This window comes from Phalacrocorax carbo, chromosome 2, assembly GCF_963921805.1.
Source record: "Phalacrocorax carbo chromosome 2, bPhaCar2.1, whole genome shotgun sequence".
NCBI lineage: Eukaryota > Metazoa > Chordata > Aves > Suliformes > Phalacrocoracidae > Phalacrocorax > Phalacrocorax carbo.
The window spans coordinates 125,815,292-125,841,180 of NC_087514.1; the positions used below are offsets into that span (position 1 = coordinate 125,815,292).

The 25,889-nt window shown below is 42.6% G+C and overlaps 1 protein-coding gene across 9 annotated transcripts in view; it reads left to right on the forward strand.

Moving 5' to 3' along the window:
• THRB (thyroid hormone receptor beta) overlaps positions 1-19,449 on the forward strand; it is a 179,736-nt gene extending 160,287 nt beyond the window's left edge. For all 9 annotated transcript variants that reach the window (XM_064444265.1, XM_064444259.1, XM_064444263.1 and 6 more), the window contains 5 exons: positions 2,067-2,214; positions 4,006-4,211; positions 7,381-7,527; positions 12,060-12,318; positions 13,797-19,449. In XM_064444265.1, the coding sequence (XP_064300335.1) occupies positions 2,067-2,214; positions 4,006-4,211; positions 7,381-7,527; positions 12,060-12,318; positions 13,797-14,038 (1,002 nt within the window). In that variant the 3' untranslated portion in view covers positions 14,039-19,449. The remainder of the gene's footprint in view (positions 1-2,066; positions 2,215-4,005; positions 4,212-7,380; positions 7,528-12,059; positions 12,319-13,796) is intronic.
• The last annotated feature ends 6,440 nt before the right edge of the window (positions 19,450-25,889 follow it).

A 25,889-nucleotide genomic window follows, 5' to 3' on the forward strand; every position in this document is an offset into this window, starting at 1 on the left:
GCAAAAAGTTTCTGAGAAATGCAAAGTAATGGGAAGATGAAATGTGCTGGTCCCAACACAGGTGGCAAAAAGCCTTGCCATTGTAGAGCTAGAGCTGCGTTAAGTCCCATGCTAGGTTTGGAAAACAGAAGTTCAGCACCACTTCCTGAGATTCATCAGAGACTTTTCCATCCCTTGCTGTAACTAGCGATTACCCAGTGTCCCTGGTTGTCCAGAGCCATCTTTGATCTTCAGGGAGGAGAGCAACAGGTCCTGTCTCTAGGAATTTTTCACAGGGTTGAGAGTGGATGCAAATCCAGTTGTTGGGTAGATGAGAGTTTGAGGCCAGATCCAAACCCCACATAAGGACATCTTGTCTGTAATTTCCTGGAATTTGACTCAAGCCAACAGGTCCCAGTCTTGCAAAGGCTCACACACATGCTTTATGCTACTCAGTTTAATTGAGATTTCAGGTGTTATTAAGGAAGAAAGAGTTGTACTCTTAGCTTGAGCTCGATCTTGTAAGAGAAAACTCTAATGAGGACAAGGCTCTTTATTGTCTTCACTGTGTTAGGAGCTCAAGGTGAGATACAGACTTATCCATACATCTTAATTCAACTTTCTGTGTTAGAAGAAATTACACACTGCTGTAAGATTTTACCAGCTGTTATTTAACATGATTAAAAACAAACCTTTTGCCTACTGAAGAGACTATTCATTAGGTAAAATCCCAGCTGAAGAGACTGTTCATTAGGTAAAATCTCCGTTGAATTTTGCTGTTGTATTCACTGAAACCAAAGCCATTCTCAGTGGCCTCAGTCAAACAGGACCAGGGTCCCAACATGTTCTCTATGTCAAGGTGGTCCCAAGCTGCATTGCTGAATGCAGACAGTCTCAAACAATGGTGAAACTTGAAATTAGTGAAGTCTAAATTTCTTGCTTTATAGCCTATCTTGTCCATATATTGTAGTCTTGGGAAGTTTACTCTGCTCTTGCAGGAACATGAAAAAAGTCATGGGGAAATCAGTACCAGGATTAGGTCTATAATGTTGAGAGTTAAGTTGTATCTGATTTCTTTATGTAAGGCCAGGGTCTGTGGGATGTATAAATCAATCAATTCAGTGGAGCTACATTAGTTCTTATGAGCTTAGGATCTGATCTCATACCCATGTTGCAGATGGCAATGTAGATCTATATTATGATAGAGAGATAGAGATAGAGAGATAGAGAGAGAGAGAGATAGAGAGAGAGAGAGAGAGAGAGAGAGAGAGAGAGAATGGATTTTTAGAGATTTTTATTGGTGATGTTTGTTTTGAATACAGAGGTCTGTGGTAAATACAAATGAAATTCTCAGAAAATTATCTTCTCAGATATTGTGGATCCATTATTTAGAACCAAACTCAGAGACTGTATATCACAGAATCACAGAATGGTAGGGGTTGGAAGGGACCCCTGGAGATCATCTTGTCCAACCCCCCTGCTTAAGCAGGCACATCTAGAGCAGGGGGCACAGGAATGCATCCAGGTGGGTTTTGAATGTCTCCAGGGAAGGAGACTCCACAGCCTGTTCCACTGCTCTGCCACCCTCACAGTAAAGAAGTTTTTTCTCATATTGAGGTGGAACTTCCTATGTTCCAACTTATGGCCATTGCCCTTTGTCCTGTTGTTGGGCACTATTGAAAAGAGCCTAGAATACATATACCTCTTCATATCCCTCAAAATTATTATGTAATTTAGAAAGGGGCTCAAAATAAACTCTGTAGTTCAAATATGAAAAATTTAACACAGAGAAACATAAGACTTCAAGAAGACATGTAGGCAGTATTTGTCCCTCAAGACAGCATTACTTATGCCCTTACTTACCTAAGATGTCTATATGTTAATTTTCAGGGAGGAAATGGTTCATGAAACTCAGAAAAGAAATGCCATACACTACAAAACTAGTTTGTCCTTCTCCTGAGAGTTTCATGGAATGAAATATATTCTCTTGCATACTTAGGTACATTCCTACCAAACCAAAGTGGCTCCCAATTTGAAAAAATTGCACGTTGCTAATGCTTTCCAATGTGTTTATGTATTGCATTTAGGGTTTTTTTAGAAGAACCATTCAGAAAAACCTCCATCCAACCTATTCCTGTAAATATGAAGGAAAATGTGTGATAGACAAAGTAACAAGAAATCAGTGCCAGGAATGTCGCTTCAAAAAGTGTATCTTTGTTGGCATGGCAACAGATTGTAAGTATATTTTTCTGTTTTTCTTTCTTTTCTCTTTTTCTTTTTTTTTTTTTTTAGTATGTGTGTTTGCTTAAAGTATGTTGATTGGTGAAGAATGTTAAAGTAGAGCAGAACTGCCAGCACTTTTTTGTTTTTAATAACTCGTACTGGGGAATTGTGCTCATTGCATGAAACCACTTTCAGAGGACTGTTATTTTTTGCTTATCCTTCATCAAACTGCACCTTCTCCTGGCCTTACCAGGCTGAGTAACAGTAGGAATGTTCAGTCTTCAGAGGAGAGAAGGGAGAAATGCATCTGGATGGACACTTTGAAAAAAAACTGTCTTGTTTAGAAAATTCTGGAGGATGTGAAATTGAATGTCGTTGTATGAGTCATCCTGCAGTTGTTTGTTTTATTTTTAGCCCTGAAGAAGTTATCTACTGCAAAGAGTTCCACTCTCATTCTAAAGAACTAGAACATATGGCTGTAAGATTAACCCTTAGGGGTCGTCTTTTTCTGCCATTGCACAGGGATTTACACCAATAGCTTCAATTAGTGCAAATGGGAGGAAGTTGTGTAAATCCCCCTGTGCATTAATGTTAATGGCTGTTGCCAGTATAATCCTCTGCAGAAGAACTGACAGGAAAACAGGCCCAATAAACGACAGAAAAATAGTCTAACTTAGTATTTTTCATTGGTAATGCAGCATCTTCTGTCTAGAGGGAAATAGAAGAAATGACACAATTTCATTTTAGCGAAGTAGACCTTCAGGAGGGAGGGGCTGGATTACCCTGGGTCACCAGTTCGCATCCAGCACAGTCGGACGCAGGAGGCAGTGGCGAGCATCAGCCAGGTAGCCGCTGTACAAAGTGAGAAGTTTCTCCAAGTCCGGTTCTAGCCTGCACCTGCCAATGCCACAAAGCTGGTATGGCCTTTGTGGGCTGCACCTACGTACGTGCCAAAGGAGCCGTCAATGTGCACAGCAGACAAGCCAGCTATCCCCCAACTCAAGAAGGGTTTCTCCCACCTTAGAGTTAACATGTGTGAACAGAAGCGTGTAGGCAAGGCTTCCTAGCTACCTGCCACCAGTTGTGGGTCAGAAAGGTCCTCCTCCACTAAAGCGGGCCAGTCTCTTTTAAATGGCCTATTCATATTTGTATAGAAAATGGGATAAAACCTTCTGTGCTGGTCAGAGATGTGCAGCCCTGGGGCCTGTGTGTCTGGCATCACGGGAAGCAGCAGGGCTCTCGGGGAAAGCTGCAGAACGGCACCATTTGTAAGGCTTACAGAAAGAGCCAAAGGCAAATTGTTTCTGATTGTGTTGAGCAACATGTAGTTGAGCCTCCTGTGAATGAGTACTCCCACTTTCTTAAATCCACGTTAGCTTCTGCTGGCTTACAAGAACACATTCTACACAATTCAGAGCAGTGAGCACGCTGATACTACTTCAAAGAAAAAAGTGCATCTTTCCCAACATGGATTACTCCAAGTCTATTATAGGAGCACTTTGTCTGAGTCCTCACAAAGCTTTTACATATTAGTTTTATTGGTGGAATGAGCCACTGAAGGCAACGGTAGTATACACCACGTAACCAGAAGGGTAAGTCATTCTTTGCAGTCCAGGCTTCTGAGAAAATGAAGTTTGAAAGAGAAATAAGAGAACTATGTCAACTGTGGGTCTCACCAAAGTACTTCTTTATTGATTAGTTAAGGTGTTTGTAATTAATTAGTACCTCAGGCATAGAAAAGATCAAAGTTCAGTCAACCTTAAAGAGCTTCCTGCCATTTCTGTATGCTTTTTCCCCTGCTAGTGGTGTTGGATGACAGTAAGCGGTTGGCAAAAAGGAAGCTGATAGAAGAAAATCGAGAGAAGAGACGTCGGGAAGAGCTGCAGAAAACAATTGGGCACAAACCAGAGCCAACGGATGAGGAATGGGAGCTCATCAAAATTGTTACTGAAGCACATGTGGCCACCAATGCACAAGGAAGCCACTGGAAGCAGAAAAGGAAATTTCTGGTAAGGACTGTAGACTTTTACACTGCTCTTGGAGTCAGGTTCCTTCCTTTCTTCTGAAGACCCTTCCCAACACTGCAACCCCACAGAAGATCTATCTGCCAGTGTATTGACATGTATGAAAAATGGATTATTTTAATAATTACTACTTGCTAATTCTTAGCTGAAGCTCAGTGTTTCATCAGACCATGTATTTCAAATAATAAACAGCATGTTGCCGAGTTAAGACTTACTCAGCTGGATACTTCTAATGTACTATGATTAGAAAAAGGAGAAAATTTTTTTCACTCCTGATTAACAGCAGTAGCAGTCTATAATGCATACAGTATCTTTTTCTATATATTGTATCTAGGGATAGTTGTCCTTATTAGGGACTAGCATACAACATATTGTAAGTATTAAAAACAAGACGTTTTAAGTAAAGCTGATATTTTTTATTATTAACTTGTGCTTCTTGCTTCCTTGTTCCAAAGTGAACAGAAAAATTAAAATAAATTTGGCAAGAAAAATTAATTTCAGTGAAAGCAGGATGATACGTACGCTATAGTATTGAGGTTGCAGACTACAAGATGACTTAAGTTTTCAACCTATAACTAAGGATCAGAAAATAAATTATGATTTGTGATGCTCAGCCTTAGAAAAGGATTTATTTGATTTTTTAAAAATTTCTTTTTAAGGGAAATAAATGCAGAATGCAAAATGCTTATATAGCACAAAAAAGGGATTATAGACTGCGTGTCAGGAATACACAGAGGTCTTTAACAGTGTGTGTATACCAAATCAGATAGAGAATATTCATTTTTTTGCAAGCCTAGGGTCTTGCCTAATTCACCATAGGAATCTTGACCCACTGTTAAACTGCTAAGTGAAATGATATATTCAAACCAGCTGATCCCTTTTATAATGTTTTGTTAATTCCAGTGGCACTGTCTAAATGTCTACATGAGTGGCTGCATGTTCGTAGTAGCATGCAGTCAGGAAACCACAGCCAGTGATCGCTGGCAAGAAGCAGCAGGGCACTTCCCAGTGGTGCTGCACAGCAAGGCTTGCGGCGCTGGCTTCAGCAGGCCTAGAAGCAGCTGCAGTAGTGCATTTGCTAACTTAGGCAGGGGTGCTGTTCTTTCAGTATCTCCTGGTTCGGGTTAAAGCATGGAGAGCTTAAGGTTTGGGCTGGGGATGAGGGCACAGGCTGAAAGCTTGTAAGGACTGGGCCACGTAAAATGTGGTCGTTGAAGGACTTCAGGATCTGGAGACAGAGTGGAGGGGGAGCGTCCAGCAAAGGGTGCCCAAAAGGCAAGGCATGAGGTGATGCGATGACAGGGCTATTGGGAGAGTGGACGGATGGGGATAGGCAGGGGTGGCAGCTGTAACGGGCAGTTCAGAAACCAGCTGTTACTTCCACAACTGATTCCTAGGCCAGACCAAACTGCTCGTGGAGCAGTCCTTGCTTCAGGGCCTCCTAGTTCTTTCCAGTGCTCATATGCTGAAGCCCAGTGTTTTCAAGGCAAGTGAGGGAAGCTCACTGGCACCTTGCAGTGAGTACAGAAGGAAAAGTCCAGGATGGCCTGCCAGCCCCAGGTGGAGGGCTTTGAAAGCCCCTGCCAGAAGCTGTTGAAGAGAAGAGGAGCTGACCGCAGACCCAAGAGCTGTGGGTCAGGCCTTAGGCAGCTGAGGCTGGTTCTTCAACAGCCGGAGCTCCTTTGAGGTGTGGACCTCTTTTCCTATTGAGGTGAGTTAGGTGGCAATGGCTTTCCAGTTGCATGGCCTTCTGGAGTGTGTTAGCTTTAGCTAGCAATCCTGACTTCTTCTGCCTTTTCCAAGAAAATGCTGTGTTCTTTCTTTTTCTCCCTAACAATGTTATGCATGGTTTAAAGCATTTGGTCTTCATGCTTGGAAGTGATGAAGGTTGTTTATCATGAGCACACAGACAATGTGGTTTAGTTTCCCAAGATTCAGGGAGGGAGGGAGCGTAGAACTAGAATTATTTGAGTTTTTTAGTAGGAACCATCAGATAATTGAGCCCAGTCCTCTTCATTGTTCTTTTACAATTGGTGCTTGCTTTATTAACGCAATGCTGAGTTTTTTCTTGAAAGAAGTTAGGTTTGGATTCAGATTGGTGACAGAGCTGTGGAAGTATCTTTTATGATGTGTTGCTTTAAAAAACTGCTGAGCACAAGTTTTTATTATAGACAGCACTTTTGGCACCTTCCCTGTTTAAGTGCCCTTATATAAATGTCATTAAGTCCATCAGTCTTAAAGGCCGCCTTCTCTGGGTTTTATCTAGTTTTTAACTCTCTAATGGGAACAAAATAGAACCTCTGCATGGTGGTTGGCAGGTCTTTTACCTGTTTTTAAAGTACATGGTAACATTGACGAGCTGTCATAAAAGCAGGTGAACAAGTTGAATTACAGTTGGAATAAAAAAACCACTCATTGCAGATACTGCTTGAAACTATTTCATTGTATATCCCTATTGAAATCCTCAAAATATGGTGTTTTTTCTCTTTTGGAGAGGTCTGGGGCTGAAGTCATGCAGAAGGTGATTTTCAACCAGAATTTTACCAGATCAGTTCAAATTCTAGTCACTTTATCCAGACTAGCTTTGTGTTCATCCATTCTTCATCATCAGTTGTTTTAGCCTAGTTTTGGAAATAGGCCCGGACAGTTGCGTGGAGCTCTGTGATACCAGGCAATCTGTGCTGGAGAGGATTTCAGAACTTCAAGTAGGTGAAAGAGCCCAATTCTGCAAAACTCTCAGCATCTTCTCAGGGGTAACAAGTCATCTCAGCTCCCTTCGCTTTCAGAGAAACTTGAGAGTTCTCAGCACTGTAAGAAACAAGAATGTGCCTTAATTTTTAAGCAAAAAATGCATAAGCTACACCCACAAAATACTCAGATACAGGCACAAGGAAGAAACTGCATGCACACAAAAATGCAGCTGCCCAAACAGGATGGGTAGCAACATGCCAGTCACCTATTTCTCTGTTCAGTCACCTCTTTCACAGATGTCCTACAAATTCATGTTTTGTGGCATAATGGGCATTACTTATAAAGTGAATAGTGTTAATTTTTATTTTAACCTATATTCTGTCTCCAAGCACGACTTTTTAAGAGTATAAAATACTTGATCTAAGATAGATTGTTCCTTTAAATATCTTTGTTTTATCCTTAGCCAGAAGATATTGGGCAGGCACCAATAGTTAATGCCCCAGAAGGTGGGAAAGTGGATTTAGAAGCCTTCAGCCAGTTTACAAAAATTATCACACCAGCGATTACAAGAGTGGTGGATTTTGCCAAAAAGTTGCCTATGTTTTGTGAGGTAAGAAAACTTCCTTGCACCTCTCATTTATATGTCTGTTGTTAAAAACTATTCAACATATTCCTGGCATGGAACTGAAAAATTCACTATGTTTAAAATCAGAAAAATTAAGAGGCTCAAAATACGTGGGACTAGAATAATCTGGATTTTTATGAGTTTTCTTTTTCCTGTGCTTATTGAAATCCTGATTTTGTTCATCTAGAAATCGTGGTTCATTAGGGACTAAAATGTGTCTTTAGAGGTGGCCTTGAACAAAGCGATTGAACAAAAAGAGACTGCCCAGAAGCATCTTTGATATGTTCAATCAGATCTTCCAGCACGCAGTTCCCTCTGCTTTCTGGCTCCTTGGCAGGTATAGTACTGGGGAGTTGGACCTACACAGTAACAAATTCTTCTAATTCAGGAAAGCATCCCTATCCAGGAATGGTACTTGCCTCATTGTATTTCCTAGGCATGCTTTTCCTGAACGGGGAAGATGTGCATAAAAGAGTCTGTAAAAGTAATGGATTGTCATTCCAGGTAGATACTCACATGGATAATATACAGCAAATAGACTCAAATTGGTTGCACATTAGGAGTACAGAGGCCCTAGGCTGACTTCATTTATACCAACGTATCATTTTTATTGAACGACCAGGTGCAATGGCTGATAATTTTTTTTTCCTAACTTAAAAAATGTTATCAGAACTGCAGCCTGAAATAATATTTTAGTCTTAATAATTGTAATAATTTTAATAATTTAAAATATTGTGAGTCCCTTAGGATCCACAACCATGGGAGTTTTAGTATGGAAATAACCCCAGTCCAGCCATGGAAGGATGCCTGCCTGCTCACCCATGCTACAGAGCAACACTTGACTCTGCTGGTGAAATGCCAAGTGAATGACATTGAAAATGGGAGTGACCATGGACCATCAGTTCATCAGGCTCCCTAACTTGGGAACAGTGTTTCCTCCTAATAACTAAACATCAGTCAGGAAGAAAGTTTAAGGCAGCCATAGCATTTTACTCTTCTGTGGCTGGCAGCTTTTCTTTAAGGTCAGTCAAGGAGAGCTATTTATGTCCTCTGGCACCTACAGAACAAGAAGAGGTAAATATCAATAGTTGGCATAGTGTAAATAGCTCTCCCTGGCTAACCTCAGCATTGGCTCCATCAGCCAAGAAAGCATGAAATAGTGGCCAAGCATGAAGATTTTAAAGTACAAGGAATGTATCCATAGATCAAGAGGCCCCTGCAGCATTCAGCATGTGAGGGAGTCTGTCTCCTCTAATTCGGCGTTTGTTGGTGGGGAGCTGCAGTGATATACCAAGGTAGTCTTTTCAATTTAGAAAGCTCCTCCAGGCACACGCAGCCTGCAGTGCCCGTCTGACGTCTCCTACCCCTCCTGGCTACCATGGGTCCACTTCTGTCAGAGCCAGGCAGGAAGCATGGACGAAGAAGTCAAGGCGTCATTGGGCATGACCTCTGTAGGTTATGCAGCTTGGCTGGGGCAGGCTTTGTTTACAGCTGAGCCGCTGTATAAACCTGACACCTCTATACAGCAAGGTCTGATGGCAAAGCGAGGGACAACTCCTCATGAACAGAAAGGTATAGGACAGCTGTCCTCCAAGTTGCCATATAGCTCCTGCTGTAGCGTAAAGAAAATGGCAAATGTTTGCTCCTTTTTGAAGGGGCACTTCATTTCAGTTATGGGTTTTACCCCGTATCTTTTTCTTAGAAGCAACAGTGTGTGGGCTGTGGCTTTGTTTATAAGAAAAAGCTCTCCTTTCTCCCATAGAACCTGCAAAGCATTTAAACATTATCTTGATTCTTAATTTCCACAGAGGCACAGGTTGAGAGTGTAGTAAATCTTTAAGAAGGAGGGGCACTGCAAGGAACATCCATGGCCACTTACATATTCTCAGCTACTTTTCTTTCTTTCTTTCTTTCTTTCTTCTTTGGACACATGCACAAGCCAGCAAAGCACTGTGAGTGCCCAGTTTGTGTGCATCCATTGGCGCATGCCTCAGAGCAAGAATCTAATCCCAGAGTAATCAAAGCATAGGGAAAACTTCATCTACTTCTCAGCACTTCTGCTGTTGTTTCCATCTTGCATTGCTTAGAAGATGAAGATTGAGGAGCATTTAATCAGTTGGATGTGACTTTAGGTGTCACAGGCATCACTGGTTCCACGCTGGGTGAAGTTCTGTAAATACCGTTCTAGGTAGCACAGCTCAGCTCAGTTCCATGGTGCTGCATTGCATGTGTGCTGGCTGGCAGTATGTCCTGCAGAGGTGAGCACCTCAGGTTCCTGCCTTTTGCTTTTTCTCCCTGCAGAGAGAGAAGGAAGGGACAACATGTGGCAGATAATCAGTCACATTGTTGCCCCCACTCTCGGAAGGTGCTCTGGTAGCAACACTCAAATGATGAGCACAGGTAGCATTGAAACCTCCATATCTGGGAGCAAAACTGATGTTCAGGCCCCCTGTCTTTGATAGTTGCTGCTACTGGCAGACAAAACCTGAGGCTTGGCATCCATGAAACAGGTGTCCCATGTATCCTTCAGAATTAGGAAAGCAGGTGAAGGATGGGCATAGTCAGATCACTGCCAAAAAGAAGTTTTAAGAAGGTTCAGTAGGAAGAGAAAATCTCATTGGTTTAATGGCTCACTAATAAAACAACTGAAGCATCATGAAATATCTTCCCTACAGTTTTCTGTTTCTGTTCCACCATTCTTCCTTCTCCTTAGTCCTTTTTTCTTCATTTCTCTTTTCTTCTCCCTTTTCCCTTCCTTTCCCTCATGTCCCATTTTTCTCTGCAGTTACCTAGTTGCTTTCACACATCCTTTTTTTTTTTTTTTAGTTTTAGTTTTATTTCTTACTCTTTTTCCCTACTTTGGTCTCAGCAGCCAAACAGTGGCATTGTGCATGTGCATGTGCATGTGCACACGCTGCTGCTGAGCCTGAGTATGATCTGCAGAGAAAGTGATTTTCCCTGAACAGGATGAGTCATTTTTCTTGTGTATCAAACACTTTACACCTGAAGTTGGCATTGCTGGAAAAACAGCCGCATGATTCAACTCCTTTTTCTGACTGGGGCTGGCTTTGTGCTTAAAACTCTTCTCTAACAGGCAACTGCTTTCGACTTGTGTTAAGTAACTGTCTGGTGTCCACTCTACGTCATTTTACACCAAATCAATATACTTGCTTTGCAAGTACACAGTTGCCACGTAAATCTATAGTTGGTGGGATTTTCTTTCATTTTGAATTACAAATCAGGTAAATATAATAAGTTTATATGACTCAGAAATGGATAAACCTTTGCCTCCTTTCAGTGCCAGTAGAAATGACTTGCTGTTTCAAATATGTGACCCTTTCGTGTTCATTTAGTGATAGTCTCAAAATAGTCTTGGTGGTTTTTAATATCATTGAATTAGCTATGAAAACATAAAGAAGTGCTTTACAGAACCCATTCTGCCAATGTGTCTGCATCCTGGTGACACTTCATAAGTACAGAACCTACCTCCACCAATTCAGACAGCTTACCTTTTTCATGTGGAAAAGACAAGTCTAGCCACGTGCCCTGAAAATCACGGCTTATGCACCAGCATAAAAGCTAGAGCAATACCATACATTTTCTGTCTGTCCAGCAATAATGGAGGGAGTCTAGGGAGATCAGCCTTACTAGGCTAAATATAGCTTAGTAAGTTCTCTGTTGTTTAAATGGGCAGTGAGAATTAAGAGTACATGCCCCACTGATTAAGGTATCTTCTAGATATACAAATTTATTTCATTCCTTTTATTTAAAAGGCAGCCCACTCTTACAGGCCCTCCCAAATGTCTTTCTTTTCCTCTGGTCAGGTAAGAAATAAGCATGGCTGGAAGTGAGTTTAACTGGGATGGCTGAGGTGTGTACAAGACCCGATTCTGGTTTATTCTGTTATGCTAAGTTGTAAGCTGAGGGAGCTCAGGAGTAGAAGAGAGAAGGGTTACCAGCTGAAAACAGTGACCACTGCAGCCATCTCAGTTAGACCCACCCCTGATGGGAGACAAAACCAATAATGTATGTTACCGCCAACCTGGCATCTGACAGGTCTGCTTCACCCTTCACACTTTGTGAAATGTTCTGCAAAATAGAAAGCTACGTTCTTAAGGTTTATTGGACTTTAGAATGCTCCCACAAACTAAGTGGTCCCACGGAGAGCAGCACTTCTGCAAGTTGGGTCACTTCACCTCAACATATGAACCAGCTTGGTTTGCTTTGAGTATCTTGCTCAGGACCAGTTGCCTACAGCTGTGTCATCACTAGATTTCCTAAGGGTGTGTGGGGATGTTAACCTGCTGGCAGTTTCTGGAAGCAGGAATGCAAGTTTTGGAGGTTTCTCTGCTGCACTGGAACCAGTCAGTCAGCAGCACGCTGGAAAGTAGCTGCCCTGTGCAAGTTAGTATCCCGGGGTGTGAATGGCAACTTCATGCTCACAGGTTTATTGTAGTTGTAAAACCAACTCAGTTTGAAAAACAGATCTTTTTCTTTACTGTTTATAATTTCTGCAGCTGCCATGTGAAGACCAGATCATCCTTCTGAAAGGCTGCTGTATGGAGATAATGTCCCTCCGAGCAGCAGTTCGCTATGACCCCGAGAGTGAGACTTTAACACTAAATGGGGAGATGGCGGTGACAAGGGGCCAGCTGAAAAATGGGGGTCTTGGCGTAGTGTCTGATGCCATTTTTGACCTGGGCATGTCTCTCTCTTCATTTAACCTGGATGACACCGAGGTTGCCCTTCTTCAGGCTGTTCTACTCATGTCATCAGGTGAGAACAGAAACATATTGGGACCCCAACCATTTTGAAACTCTTTAGTCTTTGTCACAAACTTCTTGTTTAAAGTAAGTAGGGTATGTTAGATCTTGAAGCGCTGACTGGAGTAATGTGGGAGACGTTCTTCCTCAAAATCCCACTGCAGCTTGGAACTAGTTTGGTGAGCACTAGGAAAAAAAATTCAGGTATTCAGAGGAAAGGGCATAAAAGTGGCTTTGGTAACACACCGTGCTCAGTTTAGTACTTGGGGAGGAGGCAGGGGTGCTCATCAGAAAGAAATCAGATCTGGTTCTGAGCCAATTTGGTTTGAACAAAAAACTTATAATTTAGCTACCCTTGTCCTTACAATCATTCCCTCTTCCCCTAGCTACGGTCATGCACTGGGTGGGAAGTACAGTTCATACACGTTTCCATCAGTCTCATGCTTAGTTTGACTTGTTTTCTTGTTTTCTTTCTTAATGGCTCCACCACTTGCTAATGGGCATTTGAGAGCTGTGCTGTTTCCCCAGACTGGGACCATTTGCAGCTGGTCTCTTGGTGGTGTGACACAGAAGCAACACAGACCATTTCATATGATTTCCAAAGAGTTTCTTCCCTTCTCAGATCAAATGTGTTTTCAAATATGCTTCCACTGACTGCCAGCCCAAAGAGGAAATTCCATTCTTGGGCAGTGGCAGATTTGGCAAGGTTTTGTTTTAAGACCACTTTGAAGATTGGGCACTAAATAACAATACACAGACAGTGATTTACAAGCATTAACTGTGTCTGAGACAGAAAGGCTTCCACATTAATCACAACACAGCACTTGACCTTCCCAATCAAAACATTTTGATTTCTTTTTAGTTCCCTACACAGTGGTACATGAGTTGGGGTTTCAGAAGGCAGTTCAGAGAACCTGCTTTCCCAGAAATGTCTCCTAAGAGTGACTTGTGAAAGGAACTTCTTCAGCGCTCATCTGGGTGCCAGCTGAGAGACAATCGGCCAAACTTTTGGCCTTTGTTGTTCCTTGGTGCTCTGTAACAGCTTCCTTTGCAGCTTACCTGTAGATCAAAGCATTGGTCAGACTGTAGAGAGACAGATGGTAAAGAGCTGTAACCTAGATAACTGACAAGGATTTTTTTTTTTGTTACCTATTAGTTATTTTACAGTAAGACTTAGAGAGAAACCTTAGTTGAGATCAAATATCTGTTGCTCTAGTCACTGTAAGGAAACACTTCCCGAGCAGCTATACTCTAAATGGACAAAGCAGGCAAAGGATGAAGAAAAGGATTACTTCCTTGTTTTAACAGGGATAGTACTGATAAGTGAGGTGTCCAGGGTCAAAGAAGTTGTTTGTGGCAGAGCCAGTTGTCCTTGGTTTCCCTCCTTTCTTTCCTAACAACAGAATTGTCCTATTTTTTTCTGGATTTATGATCAGGAATTCGTTAAAGTAAATGAGTAATCACGATAATTCTGCTTCTTTATATCTGCAGATCGCCCAGGCCTTGTTTGTGTTGAGAGGATAGAAAAGTGTCAAGAGGGTTTCCTCCTCGCATTTGAACACTACATTAATTACAGAAAACACCATGTTGCACACTTTTGGCCAAAACTGCTGATGAAAGTGACAGACCTGCGAATGATCGGAGCCTGCCATGCCAGCCGCTTCCTGCACATGAAGGTGGAGTGCCCCACAGAACTCTTTCCTCCATTGTTCCTGGAAGTGTTTGAGGATTAGAGAGACTGGAGCGGTTCTCCGCCCCCCGTCGCACTACTGGCTGTCATTTCGTCCCGTTGCCTAGCTCTTCTCACCTCTCTTTCTTCTTCTTTCGTTCTCTTCTGTTTCTTGAGGCGGGGCTGGGTTTTTGTTTGGGTTTTCATTTGGGGTTGCTGGGGGGGCAGTTGTATACACATGGATGAAAACAACCCTTTAATGCGGGTACTTGTGACTATTGCAATTTGTTCTTCGGTCCTTTGATGTGAATGCTTTGACAGCTTAACAGTGAAAATACAAACAGACCAATCTCATTCACCAGCACTTGCGTGGTCACCAGCTCACACACATCATTGCTTGGAAAATATGGGAGAGAAATTGAAGTGGCAGAAAATAAATTGGTCTCCAAGTTAAAACAGCTATTGTTAATTTGACTCTGGCAATTCTGTCTAGTATTACCTCATTTTGCAGGGCACAGCTGACCAATTCATGAGATGAAATTTCTGGTCTTCATGGTTGTTTCTATTGTAACAATCACCATTATGATCTAGGATCTTCATCATCATGATGATCCTGTCATTATCTCAGGATTGTTCCAGCAGATACAGTTTAACTGTGCCCCATAAATCAAGTACTTAAAATAATGCAGAGTGTTAGAAGGGACTGACTCATTTTTTTTCCATGTGTATAAGGATGTAAGATCCTTCAGTTCTTACTACGTTTGAACTCCAGGTAACTTCACTGGAAGGTCTGTTGGAGTAAGGAAGGGAATTTGATCTTCTGAGGTGCTTTTCCTGACAGTGGAGAGGTCTGCGTTTTCTGAGGTGCATGCAAAATTCATCACTCTGAGGGAGAAGGCCCTCTGTCAGGACAGCAGGCTTTCCTCGGAGTTATTCAGGGATATGAATGCTCACAGAATGAGGACAAGGAGAACGAAACATAACAGGGTGACCTTCAGATGGGACAGAAACCAACTGTGTTATTAATGACACTCAAGGCTGTACAGCTTTATCCCAGTAATACAAATAGTGTTGCTTGGCAGTAATCTTTGGGTTTATATATATATATATATATATAAAGTTTATATGCACGTATATATATAATTTTATATATATATAATTACAAATCTTCAGCAGATGTCTTAAACATATTTCCATATTTTTATTTTCTCTCTCTCTCCTCCTCTCACCCTCTCCTCTGCGTGTGTGCGTTTACGTGCGTTGATCAGCTAGGTTCTCCCTCCTTGGTGTCTGTATGTGTTTCGTTTGGCTAGATTCTCTCTTGATTCCTTTAATTTATTTCCACTAACTGCACTAGCAGGAACTGAACTGAGCAATGACAGGATGTCCTGCTGCTGAAACCTGCAAGCCAGTACTCGCAGTCCTGGAATGTTTGGAGGCCAGTGATGAGGGCATTATAGGTAGAGGTTCCTCTCTGTCATCCATCTCCATTCAGGGGTGTTGTCCCTGGGTTTTATAAACTTGATATTAAACCATTCTCTGAATTTGTATCATACATCAAAAGTATCCTTCTGTTCTTCCTGGGAACCAGAGACTTAGTTCACGCATTTTGCACTTCCTCATACCCCATGTTCTTTTGTGTTGTACATTCATTTGTACCAGTTTCGTTCTCTGCTATTTATTGATATATTTGCCTGGCAAGTCAGAGGGCATTGTTAGGGTGGATGTGCTGACGTTCAAAGCTCATGGCCCATATCTAAACCCATATGTTATGTGTTCATCCCCCCATGAAAACATGACACTCAGGAAAGCTTATCTTGTAGGTGGAACACAGTATGTGTGTGTCAGGGGTTAAATTCATTCCACCCCTCTTTCCCTACATTGTTGATAAAGCATTTGGAGTGCTATTGGCTATGTTTTCAGGGATCTAGAGTCTTGTTTTCCCTGTTCTTTGATACCATATGCACCTGTGATAAGTTGGGAGCACTTATGTTATCACTTAGGGGGTTGTATCCATAATTTTGTAAGAACATAAAATACAATGGGGTGTTTAGGGTTTTTTTGTCAGGTAGCAAGGAAGACAGATGATTGGAAATCTGTTCTTAAACATTTGCTGACATCGAAGAACCTCTGTTGTGGGCTGTGTTTGCTCCATCTTGAAGCATATGTGTTAACAACATCAGTCTCTATCTGAATTCCTTGTAGATCACTGTGTCTTGGGGACAAGGAGTTAGAAACTTTCTAGCTTTTTGGAACAAGAGGCCAGACAATGTGATGACCTCACCTGTACCCCTGCAGAATCTCGGATGAGCAGCATCCATAGTCAGTCAAGAGTACTAGGTATCTGATTTGGGGGTGGCTTGGTAGGGAACTGATAGCATATAGGGAAAGCAAAAAACCAGCTCATCCATTACTTGCCTCTATACCCGCAATGGCTTGCAAAGAAAAGAGAAATGCATGTGTCTTTTGGAGTTCTGTTCTGCCACAGATCTGAGCTTGGAGTTCCTCCTGAAACCAGCGGAAGCATCTGACCTGTTTGCTAAATGTGAGCTTGAGTTAGCGTACAGGCTTTTGACTGTGCTGCAGATGAAACCCAGGAGAAAAAACATCACGTTTCTCATAGCAGTATCACAATAATCTCACTACAAGGTCTGTGATGCTTCATGTATTTTTCAGAGCTTCAGTTCCTGGAGTTGTGCTGCTGCTTGAGAGGTTCAGTCTGTCATTAAGGTCAACAATTCTTATCTTTTGGGCAATAAAGTAAGTCAGTAGCCTAATTGTTAATTATTTAGGTGGGAAGTCACTACCCAACAGTGACTTAGCTCATCACTATTGGGGCCCTCATAACTGGCTTTTGAACACTTGGGATTGTCAGGACTGCATTAATCAAAAAATAAATAAAGATCAGAGGTTAGAAAAAAATGTGAGAGTTACTGGATTGACTGGGGAACCAGCAAGAGATGAAAGAACTTGAAACACCTCGGGCAGAAGTGCAGTTTGAGACAATGCTGAGAATTAACACTTTGCACACTGGCTGCTGTAAAAATCATTGCTCATACAGGAACTTGTCCCCCAGGGTCTACCATGGCAAGTTACAAAGTTTTACAACAGCTGGCATAAATGGACGTAAGCTGCATTTAGGCATCCAAGCTAATGGCCTGGCTTCCCAAGATGCTGATGCAGTTGGGAGTTGTGCTTAATCAGGGTTCAGAAAATCAGGCCTCCTTCCTTAGGTGATTGCGGATGGACTGAAGTGCCTAGAATCAGGCAAGCAACTTTGATAGGTTCGGCTGTGCTCTAAGCAGAAAGGACATATGTCAATATACTTTTGTAGCTTTCTAAATTAAGTTGGAGTCTGTCGCTGATCAACAGAGGGGATTAATAGTATTCATCAATTGAAAACTAAGACCAAGCTCTTAGTTCGACAGATTTGATGTACTGACATCTAATGGCCTCTGATCTCCAGTCTTACTTTGTGTGACTTCATTGACTCCCTCAGTACGACACCTGATTTCTGTGGTCATGAGAGCAAAACTAGATCACATGAGGATGCTCTTGCAGACTCTTACCAGTGGATACTGGCCATAGTTCTGCAAAGACATACTTGCTTTTAAATATCAGTGGTCTCAAGCTACTGTAGGATTGAGCCACTGGACTGACCATCTGAGTGGCAGACATCGGTACTGCAGTCAGCGCCCTTTGTAGTAACTGGCCTTCTGAGTGAAATAACAAACGTGCACTTCCCAGTGCAGTCCAGAGTCTCATTTCTGACAGTGCCACATAACTCTCATGTTTGCTTTGTGGTCTATGTGTGGGTCTTATGTGGAAGATTCTCCCTGTCAAACCTGATTGTCGCCGTTCGTGGTTTTGCCCTGAGTAACACGTGCATTTAGATATTCATTTCATGTGTAATCTCAGTTAAGTTATGATATTTATAATGACATATATAGTGCGTGATAATGATTTTTGTTTACATTCTGCCAAAATGTAGATGTTAGGGTTAGACCTCCAAGGTCCAAAATCATTCTTGAGCAGACTGCTTGCTTCTTCAGAGGCAGGCATGAGAAAGAGGAAAAAACTGTCCAGAAAGACCACTTATATCAGAAATCTGCCAAGACAGGGCTGTTGATCACAAGCGGAGCATGTCATTGCTAGTGATGTATTTTTATGCTATGGAACTCTAACCTGTATGTGTCATATTGACTTCTTGCTGCATGAATCATAAATTATAAAAATCAGTCTTATGGTTTTGAGATGTAGCCAGCATTCCTAAGGCTAAACCTTTTTCATTGACAGAATGGAAATCCACAACCAAGGAACGTATTCCTCTCACTGTGAGAGCGATCGAAAGCGTTCAACATCTATCTTTTCTCAAAGGAAGAGGCGACAGGACCTCTTAATGTGTCTTGTTATTGTGATCATCTGGAAATGATTGCCAGACGTTTCCTTTTGATATAGCGATGAAGTGATCCGTATTTAAATTTTGTAGAGAGAATTTTATTCTAGTGTGATAGAGATTTATTTTCCACTTAAAGACTCAAAACAGTGTGAGCACATTTTTTTACTATGGTATATTTTTGCTTTAAAATTAAAAACAAAAAAAAAAAGGTTTGGCCTTATCACAAAGTTTTAGTGTGTCGTATAGATGTTAGCAAATGCAAAGAGTATGCATTATTTGTGTATATCCACATTGACTGATGTCGCCTTCAAAAAGCAATATTGTGCAGGTAATAAGTTGTTCGTGACTGTCCATTGCACAGTTTACCTTCTTTAAAAGCTAACCTTGTTTATGCACAAGACAATCAAATGTAAATCTACATCATCACCCAGGTGTAGATTAAATTTATGTAAATTACTGAGCACAATGTAAAACATTAAAAGACACTTTATTTAATTACACATTTAATGTTGGTAAAGATAGTATCAGGGCATGAACTAGCTGACATACTGTAATTTCTTTTTCTCTTTTCCTACTTCCTTAGCACTCTGCAGATTTAGTTTGCTCATGAATACATCAAATTAGTCATTCAGAATTTTTTTGAAGAGAAGGGTGGTTTGGGTTGTTTATTTGTTTTTATGAAGTTGGTTGGGAGGAATTCTTACTTAGTCTATGAGGTTTGTGGGTTTTGCTTATTTGGTTTATTTTTTTATATCAGTTTCGTGCCCTGAGGGTAAGGCAAACATTACACCGTATGGTAAAAAACAAAGTACCTTGGATGATGTATTTTTTTGCAAACAGTGTTAAGAGTTATGCTAGATTGGTAATATTTTTTCAGCCTAAAATATATTAAAAAAAAATCTGTGATCACAAATGTTTTAAACTATCTAAAGAGAAAATTTGTATATTTGGGGGAAGAAAATAATTTTTACATAGCTTTTGTATGCAGATATTAAAATGTAATTATGAATATAGTGGGCATAGATAACTGTGTAAGCTTGAATTCTAAAAAAGAAAAAGCTTATAACTGAAAAGTGGTCCTGGTGTCTCCGTCTCTTTGTTGCAGGCTGTTTCGTCAGCTCTGTTGCACGCTTCCAAGCCATTGGAGCAGGAAAAGTAGGACCCGGAGCCCAATGTTGCATCGACTCTAACCTGTTTACGTTGCTATCTTTCTGCATCCTGTTCACCACCTACCTCATATCTTATCTCCTCTCCTCCCCTCCCTTGGGCACCCAGCCAAAAGTTTTCACTACCCCGCTGTTCACATCAGCCAAACTTAATTCACTCCAGTGAGCTGACTTTTGATTTATGTCTCATTCAATTACGTCTTTTTAAGGGAACACCCTTTCTTTCCTTCTCCGTTCCCAGTCTAGACAGAGATGGTGTGACAGGAGCAATAGGCTTCCCGTCTCTTCACACTTCCCATATGTTGGTCTCCTACCTGTTGGAGGAGGTCTGCTCATTCAGATGTTATCTCTGTGCTCATATTCCTTTGCAGTTTTGATTTCCCCTCCAGTCCTTTCTTTCCGCCCAGGAAGAAAAGCAAGACCCAGAATCTGGATCCAAAATCACTTCTTGGCCTGCCCCAGATGGGAAACCTATTTAAGGCAGTTGCTCCACAGCGATTTCCACAGGCATTTACTGGCTGACTGCCAGCTCCTGCTCCTGGTCCCCTTCCACATGAGGCACTGGGAGCCTTCAAATGGCTGCTGAGCTCCCTGACCTCCTCTGCCTAGTGTCGGTGGGAGCACCTTCCCCACGTCTGCCCAGGCTCGGTGTCCCTGGGGAGCGCTGTGCCGGCACCTTGGGCGTTTGTTCCCACTGTTGCCCCTGGGAATAGGGCCTGCCTTCAAAGGCAGAAGCTCCATCTGAGGAGCCTGAGGGAAAGCATGGAAACCGTGCTCTGCCTCAACTCAAATCCCTTCAAGCACTTCAGTTCAGGCACCTGCGTGAGGAAGCCTTGCCAAAGCCTCTGCTGGGGTTGCACTGAATTAGCCGTGATGTGGGCTGCTCAGGCCCTCCAGGACCGGCTCTGGAGCGAGGATCTGATTTGCTGCGTAACAACTTGTTTACTCGGTGTGAAGAAATAATTCTGCTCCCACAGGCCCCAGTGCACTGGCTGTGTCGTTTTCAGGCTTCCTTTGTAGTGGTGAAGGCTGTGTTTTTAAAAAAATAGCATGAGGTCTCTGGAGAGGAGCAGTCTTCTGGCAGCCACGTGTATTTCCTTCAGTGCATATTTGTCACTGCAGAGAAGGACATAAAAGATGGCCCATTCTCACCCGTAAGCAGCGGCACTGCCAGCAGGAGTGTGTTCTCGGTCTGTTGTGAGCTGCCTCGTGCATCTTGAGCCTGTTGTTGAACGTACAGCTGCTGTTTGTCCTTCTTTTTAGTGACGGTGAGGGGTTTTTCCCCTTGAAAACTGAGCACATCTGAAGACTTTTCTCAGAGTGAACTTCAAAGTCTAACATTAAACAGTTGTGTGTCTTATGGTCATGTGTGCTGTGTGGTACTACCAATAGCATCAGTGGTTTCAAAATGAAGCATGAAAAGTGACTGCAGGTACATGACCTTTGAAATGAGTAAAGGGTAAGTACAAGTGTCTTTCCACTCTAGGTATCACATTGTGCCGCTCCTTTACAGTTTATCAGGTAGGGGAGACTTCTTTCCAGACTGGATCACAGAGCATCTTTCTCTCCTCTCTCATGCCTCTGTCTGGGGGGGAGCACTGACCCTGCAGGCAGTGACTCAAGCTGCCTTGTTAGGCACAAAGAAAGATGTGCCAGAGAACCCTTTTGCCAGGGTCAAGGAGCGGATTTCAAAAAAGAATTTAAAAAAAAAAAAGAGGAAGCCCCTTTGAATCATTTATGAGAGCTTTGAGACTTCTGAGGTCAAGGAATACTGAAAGACTCGTGGGATCCCTGAGTCAGATGTCCCAAAGGGAGAAAAAAAGGCTCTTGACCTTGTGGTGCCTTGGAAAATCATAAACTTGGAAAAGTGGCACAAGTTGAGTACCCTGCTGTGCAGAACCAGGGTGGCCTTATGCAAGGAAAACAAGACAATCTATAGGGGATTATGTTTGGAAACACGGTGTAAAAAAAAAAGAAGTAGAAAAGGACATCAGCAAATCAAAAGTAAAACCATGAAGGAGTCATTTCCCAAATGCCATTGGAATGTGAATTTGCAAGAGGCTGTCTGAGTGCACAGAGGCGTAGCTTTAAGCAGTGTGTGTCTGAACAGAAATGCTCTGGTTGCAAGAAATAAAAGCAGTTCTGCAAAATCCAAACAAAAGTGGTGTTTAAAGGGAAAAAAGTGTGTGTTTTATGTAGCTGCAAGGTCTTTGATATCTCCCTGCTCAGAGATAGGAGCAAAAAGAGGAAGAAGTTCCCTCTGCCAGCATAGCTATAAAGGCAGAAAGCTTCGCTGCCTGATGTAATGTTTAAAATAGAAACGAAACCTTGGGCATACCTTAGTGTGTATATGAAGTTGCAGTAGGAGTTGGCTAGGGCTGAAAACATGTCCAAAGTGAAATCTCAGAGACATATTCTCCACTCTAAGGAGGAGGAACCCAGGAAAATAAAAAGTTAAGTCAAAGACCTGAAAAAAACCCAAGTACAGCAATATCCGAGGACAAGACAATTCCTGGCAAGTGGAAGGAAAGAAGGAAAGAAAAAGAAGGGAGGGAGGGAAGGGAGGAAGGAAGGGAGGAAGGGAGGAAGGAAGGGAGGAAGGAAGGAAGGAAGGAAGGAAGGAAGGAAGGAAGGAAGGAAGGAAGGAAGGAAGGAAGGAAGGAAGGAAGGAAGGAAGGAAGGAAGGAAGGAAGGAAGGAAGGAAGGAAGGAAGGAAGGAAGGAAGGAAGGAAGGAAGGAAGGAAGGAAGGAAGGAAGGAAGGAAGGAAGGAAGGAAGGAAGGAAGGAAGGAAGGAAGGAAGGAAGGAAGGAAGGAAGGGAGGGAGGGAGGGAGGGAGAAAGAGAAAGGGAGAGAGAGAGAGAGAGAGAAAGAGAAGAAAGAAAGAGAGAAAGAGAAAGAAAGAAAGAAAGGGAGAAAGAAAGGGAGAAAGAAAGGGAGAAAGAAAGAAAGAAAGGGAGAAAGAAAGGGAGAAAGAAAGAAAGAAAGAAAGAAAGAAAGAAAGAAAGAAAGAAAGAAAGAAAGAAAGAAAGAAAGAAAGAAAGAAAGAAAGAAAGAAAGAAAGAAAGAAAGAAAGAAAGAAAGAAAGAAAGAAAGAAAGAAAGAGAAAGAAAGAGAAAGAAAGAAAGAAAGAAAGAAAGAAAAGAAAGAAAGAAAGAAAGAAAGAAAGAAAGAAAGAAAGAAAGAAAGAAAGAAAGAAAGAAAGAAAGAAAGAAAGAAAGAAAGAAAGAAAGAAAGAGAAAGAAAGAAAGAGAAAGAAAGAAAGAAAGAAAAGAAAGAAAGAAAGAAAGAAAAGAAAGAAAGAAAGAAAGAGAGAGAGAGAAAGAGAGAGAGAAAGAAAGAAAGAAAGAAAGAAAGAAAAGAAAGAAAGAAAGAAAGAAAGAAAGAAAGAAAGAAAGAAAAGAAAGAAAGAAAGAAAGAAAGAGAAAGAAAGAAAGAAAGAAAGAAAGAAAGAAAGAAAGAAAGAAAGAAAGAAAGAAAGAAAGAAAGAAAGAAAGAAAGAAAGAAAGAAAGAAAGAAAGAAAGAAAGAAAGAAAGAAAGAAAGAAAGAAAGAAAGAAAGAAAGAAAGAAAGAAAGAAAGAAAGAAAGAAAGAAAGAAAGAGAAAGAAAGAAAGAAAGAAAGGAAAGAAAGAAAGAAAGAAAGAGAAAAAGAAAAGAAAAAAATACAGACGCAATTGCCAGAAGAACAGAAAGATCAGAACCCTGAGGGGTCAGGGGGGAGCAATTCAATGAGCACAGGGACTTCTCATGGTCCAGGCAATCTAGATTTGTTTGCTCGTGATGAAAACATGCATTCTCACTTTAGATTATTCTCTCTTTCCAGAATTAGCCTTCTTGAGAAAAGGCAAAGGGTAATGTAACCTAACCTCACACCTTGGATTGGTGCTTATTAAGGTGTAAGAGAGCAGCTGCGATAACTGCAGGTAATGGGCTTTGCAGCTTTGTCAAAGTGTCGCTCTGACCATGTGTTACATCAGGGCCTGCTTAGCCAGCGTGCTCTGAGGAGCCGTGCTGTCAAACCTGTAAGGAAGGTATAATAGAGAGAGGCTGAAGGGTCAAGTATCATCCCCTGCTTTCGTACTACTGAATTACAGGTTAGCATCCTTCAAGCTGGGACCTTTACTTGATGAAGAGCAAAGTATGTTGAGTTTCTGTGTAGTCAAATTTAAAAAACAAAGCTGGAAATAGTTAATGGGTCTGAGAGGCCAAATCTTGTGTGTCCAGAAGTCAGATCTGTAGATAATGACAAAAGGTGAGAGCCAGGCTGCGGTCTTTGTGAAGTTGTTGCTTGCTCCTGTGAAATGTAGGAGAGATCACAGCTACTGTCAGTTGCTTTCACAATAGGCACAAGAATGTGTTTGGTGACTATGACACAAAAACATAATCCACAATTAAAAAACAGCACACCTTAGCGAAGCAGGTCAGAATCAATGAACGTGAGCAGCAGAGAGCCTACAAGATGCAAAACCATGAGCATCCCAGAGTACTAAGTCAGAGCAGGGCTGGGAACATCTGACTCGATACATTTGTGTTGCCAGTAGTTCCTTTACTTCTGGGCAGGAATAACTGTCCTCTTCAAAGACTCAGAGGGGTCTGACAGGCATCAGTTGCCAGCATCTCCCCCTTCCTTTTTTGCCCTCTGCTAACAGTGGGTAAAGGTTCTGCCTTGGAGCTCCCCTCCTGCGTCCCCTGGGTCCCCTCAGGTTGAGCACATGGGGTTTATCAGGGCAGCCTCTAACGTGGCAGTGTCTGCCACCTTTCCCTCTGTCAGTGGGGGACTCCTGTGCTACCCCCACTGGTGTCTGCAGACCAGAAGCCTCAACCTTCTGCTAGCCTATTTGGGCCCTTCTTCACACTCTGCTTTTCAGATCCATTTGCAGCAGAGATGGCTCTGGGCTGGAGAGCCCTGCTGGGCCAGAACGCACAGGGCTTGGACCTCAGTGATGGATGCAAACCTTGAGGTATGTGAGGCTGTGCAGGGCCTGATCCTGCATCTCTCCACCCCAACACCTGACCCCCCCACAAGAAGCCAGTCTGCAGAGCAGAAGGGAGATGATTTGTCCATCACTCCCAAGAAGGAGTTCAGCAAAGTTGCTTTTTCCTTGTGCTCATGTCTGGGCAGGAGAGATCTACTGTCTCCTTCCTGGCGTGGTTTGTGCCTCTCTGCTGCCTTGGCAGCCTTCCTCCAACTCGTGCACCAGGAGACATGGGGCAGCCCAAGCTAAATCTTTTCTGCAGATCTACCCATGGCAGCAGCAGTCCGTGAGCCAGCTGGTAAATTCCTGTGGGCTGTAGGGAAATAAAGTGTGCTGCTGGAAGGAGCAGTAGGCCTTTAACCCTTCATGGCTGGGTTACATGGCTTGGATGTCCTGCTGTGCTCCTCTTGCCTAAGAAACAAGTAGGGCAGCTTTGCTTGCCTGCTGTCTGACAGTGGTAGGGACATTTGCAAGGTCTTCCAGGAGATGTCACGGCAGGGCTGCAAGACCAGTGTGCAGCAAAAAGGCACTGGAGATAGATGGCAAGAAGTATGGGGAAAGGACTACAGCCAGCACTTGGGTTGTGCATATCAGGTTTGTACAGTGGAGTTAAACAGTCCCATCCCGGCCTTGACACTGCTGACCACGAGGGCAAGGGCTGCTCTGGCTGAGCTGCACGAGCCTGCTTTCAAGCAAAGTGGGGCTGGTAGCATGCTGGAAGCTCCTGCTACGACTGCCAAGCGTCATTTTCTTGTCTCCATGATGCCCAAGTTATCTTTCAAGCATAAAAGTTGGTGCTGGAAGTGGAACTCACTGCCCTGTGGTGGCATTTGAGGCCAGTGGGAAGTGACCCATGCTCCTCAGTCCCCAGGTGCTTTGTGAGCCACCTCTGCATGGTCAGATCCAGAGGCACGGGGGGCTGATGCCGACACTCCAGTGCGAAGAGTGAAGTCCTTCACTGCACTCTGAATGACCCTGGCATGCCAGCTGAAGGCTGGTTCTTAGTGTTTTTTTTCCATAAGTCTGGGCATTTCCTTCCTGTGACCCAAGTCTCCCTCACCAAACACACTTTGGCCATAAGGCTGTGCAGGGCAAATCCATTGCTGCGATCCCCAAGGCACCAAACGTACCTTTGCTCTTGTCCACACAGATGTAGCCTGAGGTACTCCAGAGTGGCCCCAGAGAGCAGGACATGACCTGCATTTGTCTGTGCTGTGCCGGTGGGAAGAATAGGGACATTTTCTCTGTGTGTGCCTTGAGGAGCTGGAGGTGTGGGGCACGTAACAGACGGTGAGCCTCTCTCAGAGGTACGCCAGTGAAGCTGCCACAGCACCCAGAAGCTTTAATCTTCTTCTGGAAGATCAGGGTTGCTATG